At 47.0% G+C, this 13,699-nt stretch overlaps 1 protein-coding gene across 1 annotated transcript in view; it reads right to left on the bottom strand.

Annotated features, from left to right (window-relative positions):
* The window catches only part of LOC121865905 (plexin-B-like), a gene marked incomplete at its 3' end in the record, with an annotated part of 107,964 nt that overhangs the window by 75,515 nt on the left and 18,750 nt on the right, over positions 1-13,699 (bottom strand). The window contains exon 2 of the mRNA XM_042365464.1: positions 12,386-12,473. Within this exon, the coding sequence (XP_042221398.1) occupies positions 12,386-12,473 (88 nt within the window). The remainder of the gene's footprint in view (positions 1-12,385; positions 12,474-13,699) is intronic.

Raw genomic sequence — 13,699 nt, 5'->3', positions numbered from 1 at the left:
CCTGCCTTAGTGATAAACCCTTTGGATCAACACTAATAATATAATTGACTTATTTTGTGTGTGTGAGAGAGAGAGAGAGAGAGAGAGAGAGAGCCGGCCGTGGGAGCGTATATTAGCCAGCCTCCGGCCATCTTGACTTTAAATATCACCTTCTGGAGATCTTGGGAGGAAGTCATCACCCTATAGCAGAACACCTCCCGTCCTCCTGCTCCCCACGCCCTTTCTCACCCCCTCGACCTTCTCTTCCTCACCCTTCCTCCTCTTCTTCTTCTTCACAACCTCTCTCACTCCCTCTGCCTCCTCCTCACGCCCTCTTTCACCCCCACTCCTCCTCCTCCTCTTCTCACCCTCTTTCTCCCTTACTCCCACAGGACAAGGCATCACACTGAGAGGGGACCTTATTGGAGTCGAGGTCAAGGGTGGTTATAACACGAGACACTACCCATAGTTGCCCTTCATTTGATCTTATTAACCACGAAACAATACACGATGAGGTTGAGATAAGAGAACCGATATATAGATCAAAATATACACAGTGTGATAAAGGGTTAGTGCTTCAAGGTGTGTGGTGGTTGTGAGTCACCAGGTGTAGGGGGGTGTAAGGAGGGGGTAAGGAGGGGTGTAGGGAGGGGGAATATACTTGGTTTCAGCCCCTCCCTACACCCTATGGCGGCTATCCTTCATCCCTGGGTCAATAGGTCACCATCCTTCACCATCCCCTTTGGTCTGGGTCCCCTCGAGAGTGTCACCATCACTCACGCCTCACCATAACACAAAATACATAATCAATTAACGTAAGAAAACAAACGTGAAGAAATTTATTCAAGTATTCGATTTATGATGTATTTGTTAAGTTCTAGATAAAAGAAAAAAACTGAAAAAAATGCTAAATGTAACATAATTCCTCAGGTACAGAGCTTCAACAGGGTCCCAGGCATGAGGGCGAGGCGTCAAGAGCAACACACACACACACACACACAGAATGTCACATAATCCTATTAACACTTTCTTAAACCGGACGTGTTTACCCTACACGACCCAGGCTGCCGTGACTGCTGCTCAACACCGCATCTAAACAAGTTTGGATTTCACGCCCCGCTGTCAGGAATTAACAGAACGTAGGTGTAGGTTTATTGTGATGGCGTTCTGGGGATGTTAGTGGTGCCTGGTCAACATGGTGCATCAGGCCTATAGGTGATGTTGATATTGGCGTCCTCACACACACACACTACATTCTCTCAGTTAATGCTCAAAAGTCCTGAGATCACAGCAAATCACGTCTCTCTCTCTTAGCTCAGTCCCAGGGATGCCACAGACGCTACTGGTATACTAAGGTTTAATAAATGAGAGAGTATAAGGTGGTGGCCGAGGGTAATGTAAACACAAACTGGCACTGGTGTTCTCTCTACTGTACGTGGCAGGAAGACATCAGGGGGTTTGCTTAGCTTATGTCGTCTTTAAAACTATGACCGTGTCGAAATAAATAAGATGTTAGAATAATGTCGTTTCTTTTACTGTAAAATGTATTCAATAACTTTAGGTCTTGAAATTCATAAGATGTTCCTACGACTGGATGGGTTTAGAACTGGACGTAGTGAACATAAAATTCTATAACGATCTCATTTTCTTTCCTTACAAATATATAAAACGATAGGTGTGATAAATACTGTACGTGTGAGTGTGTGTTAAATTTATAGTCAATAACAATGAGTAAAACATAACGAGAAGGAACTGTTCTTTTATCTGCAAATGAGAACCGTGTCATTTACCCTATGAGAACAGTGCCACATCCCACGAGAACACTAGCACACTCCACCTGAGAACAGTGCCACGTCCTTCTTAAGCACAGTGCCACGTCTCTCTCCTGGGACCACTCACACGTCTCGTTATGTCTCGACCTAACTGCTTCATTGTGGCAGTTAATAAGTCTGGCCCGAGAACTCCTCCTTAATTAAACATTATTCTGAATATTAATTGTTGCCGCTTCTCTTAATGGTTGTCACCCACTTTGTGTTTCGTCTACGTTGTGTTGCTGTAGTGTGTTGTTACGAATGTTGTGTTGTGTGTTGATGACGTGTATTGCTGACGTGTGTTGCTGTTGTGTGTTGCTGTTGTGTGTTGCTGACGTGTGCCTCCAAGGGATGTCGTCGCCTTTGGAACATCACAAAATATAAAAATGTTCGATACTTCTGAAGAAAAATAAGAAAGGAAAATGTACCGCGACGGAAGACAATCAAGAGACCCAGATCTTACAATGTTATGGGGTTGTGATCAGACCACAATACCCAACAACAATATCAAATTAAGCGATAATAAAAGAGAAGATGAAAAACATAAATGTGTGACAATAAAAGTTCAGGTAAGGGAAGGACGACTGAGGGGAAAACACACACAAAAAAACAGGTGATCTTTGTTGTCAGGCGACCTCACTGTGGCGGGTCCTCTGAGACTCCTCACCTCCCATTTCTCTTCAGAACGTCTTCGTCAGGTAGCCAGTGGCGTGACTAACGACCCTTAATAGAGAAAGGAAAAGTCCTTCTCTTATTTTTCCACGACACACTTCCCCCTCCCCTCAGGCAGGTTTCCCCCAAGTAGGTTCAGTGAGGGCCCTACTACCCGTCTCTCATCCCCCCAGATCCCCCCAGAGTACTTGTCAATTCCCTACTTCCAGGTCTCAAGTCAAGTATCATCACTGAGCAGTTGTTGTGGGTGTTACCTGACTTGTCACTTCCCCCCACCCGGGTGTTCGTCACGGAGCGGCACTGAGGGGGGAGGGGTCCTGCCTGTCACCTTCCCGCACGTTGTCTTCGTCAGGTGGTGTCTGTTGTTCTACTTTGTGTCCCCTAGCGTGTTGCCTCCCCTCTTACAAGTCCCCGTCAGGCAGTACCAGCGTCGTAGGGAATGTCAGATGACTTATCAACGCCCCCTCATAGTTCCTCGTCAGGGGGGGGGTAAGGTCTCGGCTGTTGGTTCATTTGTCACTTTCCTCACTACAAGTCTCCGTCTAGTAGAGCAGACTTGTTGATTCTTCTTAAAGGGGATAACATCTCTGAGTCGACCCCAGTGACGTCACCTAATTCATCAACTCTTCTTCGCCAGGTTGGGTAGCTGTGTGTGTGTGTGTGTGTGTGTGTGTGTGTGTGTGTGTGTGTGTGTTCTTAACATGTCCTTCACCTTCCCAACACACTCACACAGGCCTCCTGCAGACAGTCGAGGGTCCATGACTGTTATCAACAGGGGAAGAAGCATCCCTCCTCCCCCCACACACAGCCCCTCCCCCACACACACAGCTCCCACCCCCACATATACCACCCCCTCTTCTCAGCGCTGCGGTGTAAACTTGCGGTAACACGGACCAACTTCTAATTGAATTAAATTCGATTTTCAGGCTGGAGCTTCGATACGCAGCTACGTCGTGCCTCTCCCACTAGGCGACAGAGGCGGTGTTTGGACTCCCCAGGTGAACCACGGATGGAACTACCTCAATGAAAATTTCTATATCATTAAAATAACCTCTATTGTACTTTTCTTTCCTCTCGTTATTGTCGTAAACGAATAAACGAGAAATGGTATAAGCGACGTCTTACTTTAATTATTCCTTCGTTATATTTTCCTTCGTTATATTTTCCTCAGGTGAGCTGTAGGTCAAGTCAATATGAATTATTATTTGAATTATCTTTGATTACGCTGAATACATTCCCAATTTCTCAAGATGAATTATAACCACAAGTCTTAATTTAACAAAGGTTTATCCTACCCAGCACAAGGCTAATAAACCACAACCAAGGATATGTTAACCTAAGCCAAGTCTATATAATCTTAAGACAGTGTGGGTTTGGTTTTCTACTGACTTAACCCACACAGTCTTAACCCGATAGAAGCCCAAGCCCACAGACTCAGCAGGCACAAGCTCATCAAAGACCCTAAGCCAACACAACCTCATCAGGGCCTTAAACCAACACAAAGCCAGTAAGTCTTAAGCCGGCCCAAGTCAACACACTTTATGAGATCACGTGTCAAGTTTGATAAAGCAGTTTACTAAGCAGGGGAGTTGGCGGGCCAAATTAATATTCAGGAACTGTTTTGAGATAAGCCCGAGGAAGTTAAGACCAGCGCAGACGTCCTATTTTTTGCCTTATTCTTTGCTGTCTTTTACACATTGAGACCCCCCCCCCCCCCGAGGATCTCACTCAAGCTCTCTGTGTCTTCAAGTGCACTTAGGAAATACTATTGACTCAGCTTAATGCCTCTTAATTATCCCTTTACACGCGTCAGAATTCGTTATTAAGTGAAGGTAATATGAAGGTAAGGTTTATATTTTCTTGTACATTTTTGTAATATAAGGCGAAGGATATTAGATCTGTGAAAAGACGGGATCTTTTTTTTTTGTCTTGCTAGTCGATTCACTCTGCATTTAGCCTCTATTTATATTATATTGCGTGAATATTAATGAGTGGTAAAGATGTGACTAATAATAAATGGTATTTTCTTGGCTATAGACTCGGCTTCTCCCTCGTCTTGATGTTCATGACTAATTTATCTAATCAGAGGTAATATTTCCTTTCGAATTTATCCCGTTTGGTCGCTGGTGGCGGCTATGAGGGGTGTTGACGTGTTGTGGAACAGCGGGAAGGAGGAGCCCCCCCACCTCCCCCGCGACGTGGACTAAGTGATTAAGTCGACGGTGGGTGTCCTCCAGGGGGAGTAATCAACATTGTGGCAGGTAGTTTGGCAAAGTCCCTCCCAAGTTGGTTCCCCCGGCGTCCCTCACCACTCCCAGAATTTCATCAATCAGCGTCAGGTGGTGGGATTTACTGGATGCTGACGACGACCACAGTGTCAGCCAGGCTGCCACTCTCACCTCCAACACTCCCCCCTCACCTCCAACACTCCTTCACCTCAACGACCGTCGCCGCCACAGTGAATATGTGACGGAAAAGTTGTGGTAGGAGCTGCAAACACTCGTGCCGAAGCCAAAGTTAGCGACGAACGTAAGAGATTCTTTATCTGTCCGAGAACCAACTTGGCCGTATGAAGACGGTGGTAGTAGTGGTGGTGGATGTCTTAAAGCTGTGGTAGGAGGGCCAAAGGCTGTATCCAGTACACACACACACACACACACACACACACACACACACACACACACACACACTAAATACAAAAATAAAACAAATACGAAATAAAACATATCGTCTTCCAACGATTCACTTACATAATTACTATAACATAATCAACACGTCAGATAAAACTAGCACCACACAGACCAGACAACTCACAGGCCAATACCCAGGCTTCCCATTGTAAGCATAAGACTCTGTGTGGGTTATGAGGCTCCCACTATTTCTTAACTAATGCTAAGCCAAGTCTCTCACACCTGCCAGCCTCATAAACTGATCAATTGCGAGAGATTTATATATACTCAACACTAAAGGCGAGATAAATCAGTTTGATCAATGTTTATGTTTGAGTAATAACCTAACCTAACCATGCACTCATGATCTTCTCCTGCATGATCCAACACCTTCATCCATCATCTTCCTTCAACAGTTGCTCAAACAATTCCCACCACTACCACCCACACCACCTATCCTGCCACACAACACCGCCTGTATCACTACCCAACCTCCATCCCTATCATGCCTCTCAACTTGTGTACGGAGTGTGATGCAACTAATCATGTCGTCTCAAGTTGTACACCGTGACCAGCCTCATTTGGAGTCAGTGGCTTAGGTTAGGTTATGTACAAGATCTTGATTAATAATAAAAACTAAAGGTAAATACCGTAATTGGCTATAATAGTGACCTTCCCTCCTCAGTACCTAACCTGACCTGACCTATGAGTCACTCTGCTCCTAGGCGCCTACTCCCACATCCCCACAATTGTCTCACTCAATTTCTTACACGTCAGTTATACTCAGTTACCATCTTGTATATGTTTACCTAACTCCACAGTAAATCACCTTGTTTGAGTTTTCCCAGAAGACTTCACAGGAGTTGCCAATTTGCTTGAATTTCCCCTACAAGTAAACACAGGAGTTGCCATTTTGTTTGAATTTCCCCTACAATTAAACACAGGAGTTGCCAATTTGTTCGAGTTTCCCCTAAAAGTTAATACAGGAGTTGCCAATTTGCTTGAGTTCCCCCTACAAGTAAACACAGAAGTTGCCATCTTGCCTGAGCTTCCCCTGCACACGACCGAGCCTCTTCGCCACCCAGACGTTCAAGCACGTGTCGGGGACGGAGAGGTTCGATGTCTTGAATACTAAACCAACCAACAACTCAGACAGACCATAATAACACCCCTACTAACACAAACAACCACAACTACCTGCATCACCACAACCACTACCCCATCACCACAATCACAACTACCTCCATCACAGCCACAACCACCTACAAAACAACACTATACTTCCAAGTGACAAATCGTTAACGGCGAATGCATCTGTTGCCACGAAGCCAAACGGTAACATGCAACAGGTAAATTTCAATGGTACGTAATAACGGTAAGGCTGTGATGGTGACTTAAAACGGTAAGGAAGTGATGGTGACAAACGGCAACTTACAATGGGTATCTATTGTGGCTCCTAACCTCCCTGCAACGGTACAACGGTTAATACACAACAGAACAGTCAGTTACAACGGTGATGAAGCCACAACGGTAAAACACACAACAGTAAGGAGCCCACTAAGACCGACAGCTTCCAAAGGGGGGGGGGGTGACCTCACACTTATCCTAGCTAACACTTAAGGGATAGGATGAGACGAGGTCAGGCAGAGGTCAGGCGTAATTAAAAGAGATGATAGAACAGGCGGGAAGCGCAAGTGTGGAACTAACGCGGTAATTATAAGGGACGGCGATAAAGCAGGTGGGGGAGAGAGGGCGGAGGAGAGCAGGAAGAGAGGGAGAACAGAGAAGGATAAGAGGGAATTGAAGGAGGTAGTTGAGGGGATTGGGAGAAGGGGGAAAGAGGAAGGGGGGGGAGGAAGGGGGGGAGGAAGGAGGAAGAAGAGGGAAAGAGAAGATGGGAAAGGAACAAGAAGTTGGTAGGAGGGGAGGGGTAGGGAGAAGGCAGGGGGGACCATCTTAAAATTACAAGTATCTAACTCCCTCGAAGATGGTATGCGGTAAAAATGTTAACAGGTAAATCCACTAATAACACCTGAGGTAAAACTCCGGCAGGTAAATCCCCAGGTAATGACACTTTAAGGAAAAATCCTATCAGGGTAAATCCTGCCAATGGTAATGTTCTGATAACGAGTAAATCCGCCTTGAGCACGACTAGTCTCTTAGTGATGTCACCACCACCAACGCCACCAACGTCACCACCAACGTCACCACCAACGTCACCACCACGGCCTCGGCAATACCATGAGTAAAAAATTATTTCCGGTAGCAACTTCCCCCTCCGCCCCCCCCCTTCCCCAACACCCCTCCCCTTCTTCCCCCTATTCCTCCACAGCCATCAGTCCTCGTTTCCCCTACCTCCCTTGTTTGTTATCTTTTCTCCTGCCTCCCCCTCTTCTTCCCCCACCTCCTCCTCTTCCCTGTTCTCTCGTGTTGTATTCTTCTAATCTTTTCCTTCCTCTCAATTCCTTCTTCACCTTTCCTCCTCATCCCCAATCCCTTCCTCTCCTCTTATCCAGCCCTCTTCTCTCCCTGTCCCATTTGCTATTATTCTTTCCCCTTCTTCCCTTCCTCCCTTCCCCCACTCTCTCCCCTCATTCTTCACCCACCCCATCCCTTCCTCTTCTTCCCCACTCCTTCCACCTCCCTTCTCTATTTCCCTCCCCTATCCCCCTCATTTCCTCCTCTTCCTACATCTCCATTCCTTTCTCCCTCACCCTTCCCTCTTCATATCCCCCACCAACCCACCCTCCCTTTTAGAGTAAATAAAGATCTCACAGGTCCACCCTGGTCGTGTCCCCACATGGAGAAAAACAGTGCCAGCAGAGGAGGCCAAACAAAGCCTTTCCAAGTTCTGCCCACGTATCAGACTTCCCAACCAGCTGGCTTGTGGGCGTGGCACTCCACCCCCACCTAGAGAGAGAGAGAGAGAGAGAGAGAGAGAGAGAGAGAGAGAGAAATGAAAAACGAGCGATAAAAAGAAAAAACAGAGGAGAAAATATTATAAAAAGAGAGAGAGAGAGAGAGAGAGAGAGAGAGAGAGAGAGAGAGAGAGAGAGAGAGAGAGAGAGAGAGAGAGAGAGGCTGTCAAGATGGACTGTGACAGACTCTAGGAATGCTCCATCTACTTGGTGCTGCATTACTCATGGAGGACGGTGCTGAGGCCAGGGAGGCAGGAGGGCAGAGGAGTATGTGGAAGGGCAGAGGAGTATGTGGGAGGCCAAGAGTGTTTGTGGAAGGTGAAGAGAGGACGTGGGAAGCCAAGAGAGGTCATGGGAGCTCAAGAGAGGTCGTGGGAGGACAAGAAAAGTCAGAAGGTCACGCGGACAACTTGAATGAGACGAAGAAAAGACCAGACAAATCCAGAAAAAAAAAAAAAAATTGTCACTGATCTAAAAATCTAAGTCAAGGTAGAACTCGAGTAAGTAAGTAAGCAATGGTGGTAGTGGTGGTAGTAGCTGTGGTGATAGTGGTCGTGGTGGTAGTAGTGGTCGTGGACTATGGCGAGTGTGGTGGTGGACTATGGTGAGGGTGGTGGTAGTAGTAGTGGTGGTGATTCCGGCTAACCCTATACAGAGGCGGCGGCGGCGGTGACTTTACAACAGACATAACCAAAAATGCTGATGGTGGGAGGCGAGAGAAGAGGTGTCAACCCAGGTGAGGGAGACAGTGGGATAGATCACACACGCTGGCTGGAAGTGGTGGACAGGTGAGAGTTATGGCTGGATATAGAGGGAATATGTGAGAGGATACAGGTAGAGACGTAGGGGTGGGTGGGTGGGTGGGTGGGCGGGTGTGTGGGTGTGTGTGGGTGGCAGGTTTGAGAAGTGCTGACCCCATTGATGCACTACGAGGCCCCATGATCTTGACCTTTGACCTTAAAAGTAAAGCTGTAACTGGTGTATGTCAGGAATACAAACTAAAAGACAGACAGACGGTACTGAATGTCCTACTCACTTCCTGACTCCGTTGGTCTGGGTAAGGTGAGACCCAAATATAGAATCTCATAGGAAATAAACAAATAATATTTAGAGTACACTGTACATACACGTTGCGTAATCTTGCAAGATGCATAAAAAGTTGATCGCATTTCAGCTAAAATTTCTCGATACAAAATAAAAAACAGTACGTGTCTGGTCTCTGGTGGTCCAATGGTGTGTGGAAGTGAAGGGAAAAAGCATTATTGGAGGTAGACAGCGTGCAGGTCCTATATGACGCCGCTGCCTCCTGTTTTTACCTCAGTATTGGCAGAGTCAACACAGACGCGTCCGACTAAATCCCAATGATCGGTTTTCGATGCATTTACGGCAGCAGACGACCCGCGCTGAGCGAGTGACGCCCAGGGGAAAAAATGGTTGAGCTAAGCCTTCCATCCTCCAATGACTGGGAGTAGGGCAGTTAATGGCCCTCACAGCCAGGCCTTTCTAGTACTGCTGTGGTGGGGGCCTCTAAAGTCACCCTACAGGAGTGTCACTGGTGCCACTGTACAGAGGATCCCTGGTGCTATAGTAACTCTCTAGCGCTTTAAGAAATCTCTGCCCATAAAAAAAAAAATATATAAAATGGAAGAAAAAGGAAAAAGTTTGAGTTTGAGTTTTTCTAAGTTCGTGTGAACGTTTCCCCGGCCTCTCGGCTACCTGCAGCTAGTATTAAAAAAAATCGACAAAAATCACGACAGGACATTTTCGGTAGAGGAGACGAGCGAGCTAGAGGGTTTGAGCCGCCACCCCAGCCCGCCACTACACACTTCTTGTTTACACAAACTTTCCAGTTATTTTGATAAACCGTAAGGGACCAATAACACCCGGAGTGGCACCGCCAGTAGTGACCGAGCAGCTAGAGGTGGCAGCGGCGGCGTTGGTGGCAGCAGTTACCGTAAAACGTTGGGGGCAGCGTCGAGGGTGATGTTGGCAGAGACAGTGACGAAGAAGACAGCACAAGTTGACGACAAAAGGAGTCAACAAACACATTATCTGGCCGGATATTTACTGAACATTATCAACAATACAGTGTTAGGTTTACCAGAGTACAGGACTAGTGGTCAACCCCGCCTTGTTAGCCCGTCACACTTAATTGCTCAACAACAGTAATATCAAAGGATATAAAATGTCCCTTTCTTCCCTTGGACCCCCACAAGACAGATACAGAAGGATAAAAAGACAAAGGGAATGAAAGTTGGGAGGTTGGTGGAGGAGAGAGAGAGAGAGAGAGAGAGAGAGAGAGAGAGAGAGACAAAAATGTATTCCCAAGGTCTTATTCAACCAAAAAAGTTTCCACACACATAGGAAGTTGTTTTGTGTGGTGGGGAAGGAGGCGACCAATAGTAAGGGGTCCCGCCCAGCCTCGAATTGTAAAGGAAAACCACCAAGTCAAACAGGAAGGAAAGAAGGAAGGAAGGAAACAATGATGGATAAATCAGAACAGCAAACCCGAGTAGAGGAAGGAACAATAAAAATGAATTGAGAGAATAACAACCAGACTAAGCTATCGAGGGAAGCTCTTGAGGTTCACTAAAACGACCCATGAGAATACCAGAGACAGTCTAGAGTCTTATAGAGTAGAGCGGAAGGGTGTGTAGAGGCTCTTGAGGGGGAGGATATAGAGCTTTAATAGTGAGCATGAGGGAGGGAGAGAGGGGGGGGTAACTAGGGAGGAAGGGGGGTTACGAGGGAGGGAGAGAGGGTTGCGAGGGAGGGGGTACAAGGAATGGAGGAGCATTACTACGTAGGGAAGGTACAAGGGAGATGGGGATTACTAGGGAGGGAAGGAGGGTACGAGGAGGGAGGGGTGCTATAAAGGCCTTACCCACCAGTTATCTGAAGGAGGGGAAGGAGGAGGAAAGGGAAGAGGTAATAAAAGGTGTAAATAAGAGAACAAAAGAACGTGATAAAGTTCCTTGGTACACAGATGCCTTCGTTAAGAGAACAAACTGTTGCTTTAATCGTGAGAAGAAAAAACTTACTCTTGTGAATGAAAAGTAAAATGTTCTTTGTATGTATGTATGTATGCATGTATGTATATATGTATGTATGTAAAAAAGGACACGTGTAGGTAGGGCTATTATTAACTCTCAAAAGCAATAGTGAGCTTGTGTGTGTGTGTGTGTAACAATGAAGGAAGGAGAGTGATGTCGTAATAAAGGAGAAGATTGAGAGTGGCGAATAATTAAGACAAGTTACAAGAGAGATGATAATAATGGCGAGTAAAGGAAGACGGATCTCTCTCTCTCTCTCTCTCTCTCTCTCTCTCTCTCTCTCTCTCTCTCTCTCTCTCTCTCTCTCTCTCTCTCTCTCACACCATTATCAGTAAAATAATCCATTTCCATATCATATTAATTCCTTCCTAGATAAAGAATTCCAATTTATTTTTAAGGACTTTATCAACGGTGGAGTGTGTGGCCCGCAGGCTTCCTTTACACTCACCTTAAGAAGACACTGACCCCAGGATGACGCCTTGGGTCCTTATTAGTTTAAACTGTCTCCCTGGATTCTCGGTCGATTAAGGAAAGTCAACAGAAATAAGACCTACACAGTACCTTGAAATGAGTGGTGTAAGCGGTACTCTCTCTCTCTCTCTCTCTCTCTCTCTCTCTCTCTCTCTCTCTCTCTCTCTCTCTCTCTCCTTCGCTGTGGGTCATCCCCTATCCCTCAGCCCATCATAATTGTAACAAAAAATAGCGTCTTTTGCTTCTTCAGCGCCTCCTACAGACGCCGCCACCATACGCGCCTTTTAAAACTTTCACGTCGTCTCAAATTGATAGAAAATAAGTTTTAAATGGAGGTAATTACCGGTATCCAGGGAGAGACACCTGAGGTCTCCTGGGGTGTAGGTGGGGCTGGTAGGTGGGGGGAGTAGGTGGTAGATGGGGGTGGGTAGGTGGGGTGATGGTAGGTGGGGTATAGGGTAGATGGGGGTAGGTGGGGGTAGAGGTGGGGGGAGGTAGGTGGGGGTGCAGTAGGTGGGGTAGTAGGTGTAGGTGGGGTGGTAGGGCAGGTGGGGTGGTAGGTGGGGGTGTGGGGTGGGGATAGTAGGTGGGTGGGGTAGGGGGTGGGTAGGTGGGGGGTGGTAGGTAAGTGGTAGGGGGGGTGGGTAGGTGGGGGTGGGGTGGTGGGGTGGGTAGGTGGGGGTGGCAGGTGGGGGTGGCAGGTAAGTGGTAGGTGTAATGCAGGCAGGTGTAGGTAGCAGGTGGAGGGTGATGGTGGCTTGAACTGACCTTGTTGGTGGAGATTGATCAGTTGAGGAAGCGGCGGTCTTTACTGAAGCGCATGTCAGGCAGGATGGGGAAGCCCGAGTCCACTTCCACTTCCTCGTACTCGGCCGCTTCTTCCGACGACGCCACCAGGATCTGTGAAGAGGGAGACACGGCAGCTCTTAGTTTGGATAAAGGAACAACTAAGTCATCCAGCGGAGGATAATGTTAGGGGGAGGAGGAGGATGGGGTAAGGGGAAGGAGGAAGATAGGATAAGGGGGAGGAGGAAAATAGGGTAAGGGGGGAGGTAAACAGCATAAGCGGGAGGAGGAAGATAGGGTAAGAGGAAGGAGGAAGATAGGATAAGGGGGAGGAGGAAAATAGGGTAAGGGGGAGGTAAACAGTATAGGCGGGAGGAGGAAGATAGGGTATAAAGGGAGATTGATTATGCTAAGGGGAGGAAGACAAAGGGAAAAAAAAAAGGCGAGTTACATCAATTAATGAAATACAAACACACATACATCAATAAGTTACCCAGGTAGGGGAGGGACACAGGGGCGATATTACCATTAAAGAAACCAATACTTTACGTCCCTGTTGACATTCGTTACCCATTCAACCAATCATATCGCCGCTACTTGACGTCAGAGGTAAACTCGACCAATCGCTGGATCTTAATGACGTCACTATTGAACTCGACCAATCATTAAAACTCTCTTCCCTTCAGCTGATTGGAAAAACATGACACTTAAGTGGTATTCTAAGACCCACCCCTAAGTGTCCAATCCACCGCTCTAGCTTGTGATGTTTGCTGTTATAATTCCCCAAAACTTTTCCTAACGACCAATTATAGAGTTGAAGGGGCATAACAAAAGCGTGGGGAAGAGAAAATAAAGAGAAGGAGTGGCAGTCCCGGAAATTGAGCGCTTGAGCATCGTCTCCATCTTGTTGGAATACACACTTGGGAATGCTACCCTGACATAGCCACACGTGAGCACCTACATGGGACAATCTTGTGTTACAGCTCTTGAGTTCTTGTGGCGTTTGACTCTCTTAGCGCTTAATCAACATAGCGTCCACTCCTCTTAGCGCTCAAAATATCGTGACACAGAACCCTCTTAGCGTTGAACCCTTGTAGCACTTAACACCTGTAGCCCTTAACTGACGTACCTTGTGATTTAAAAACCTTAATAGAGTGAGTTAGGTTCAGGGGGTAAGGGAGGTTCAGGGGGGTGAGTGAAGTTCAGGGGGAGGAGGTTCAGGGGGGTGAGGGAGTGTGAGGGGGGGAGAGGTTCAGGAGTGAGGGAGTGTGGGGAGGTTCAGGGAGTGAGGGAGTGTGAGGGGGTGAGGGAGGTTCAGGATGAGGGAGGTTCAGGGAGTG

Source organism: Homarus americanus, unplaced genomic scaffold (genome assembly GCF_018991925.1).
Source record: "Homarus americanus isolate GMGI-L3 unplaced genomic scaffold, GMGI_Hamer_2.0 scaffold45848, whole genome shotgun sequence".
In the NCBI taxonomy this organism is placed as follows: Eukaryota; Metazoa; Arthropoda; class Malacostraca; order Decapoda; family Nephropidae; genus Homarus; species Homarus americanus.
Note: the sequence above shows the minus strand (reverse complement) of the source record. Positions and strands in the feature narration are given on the sequence as shown.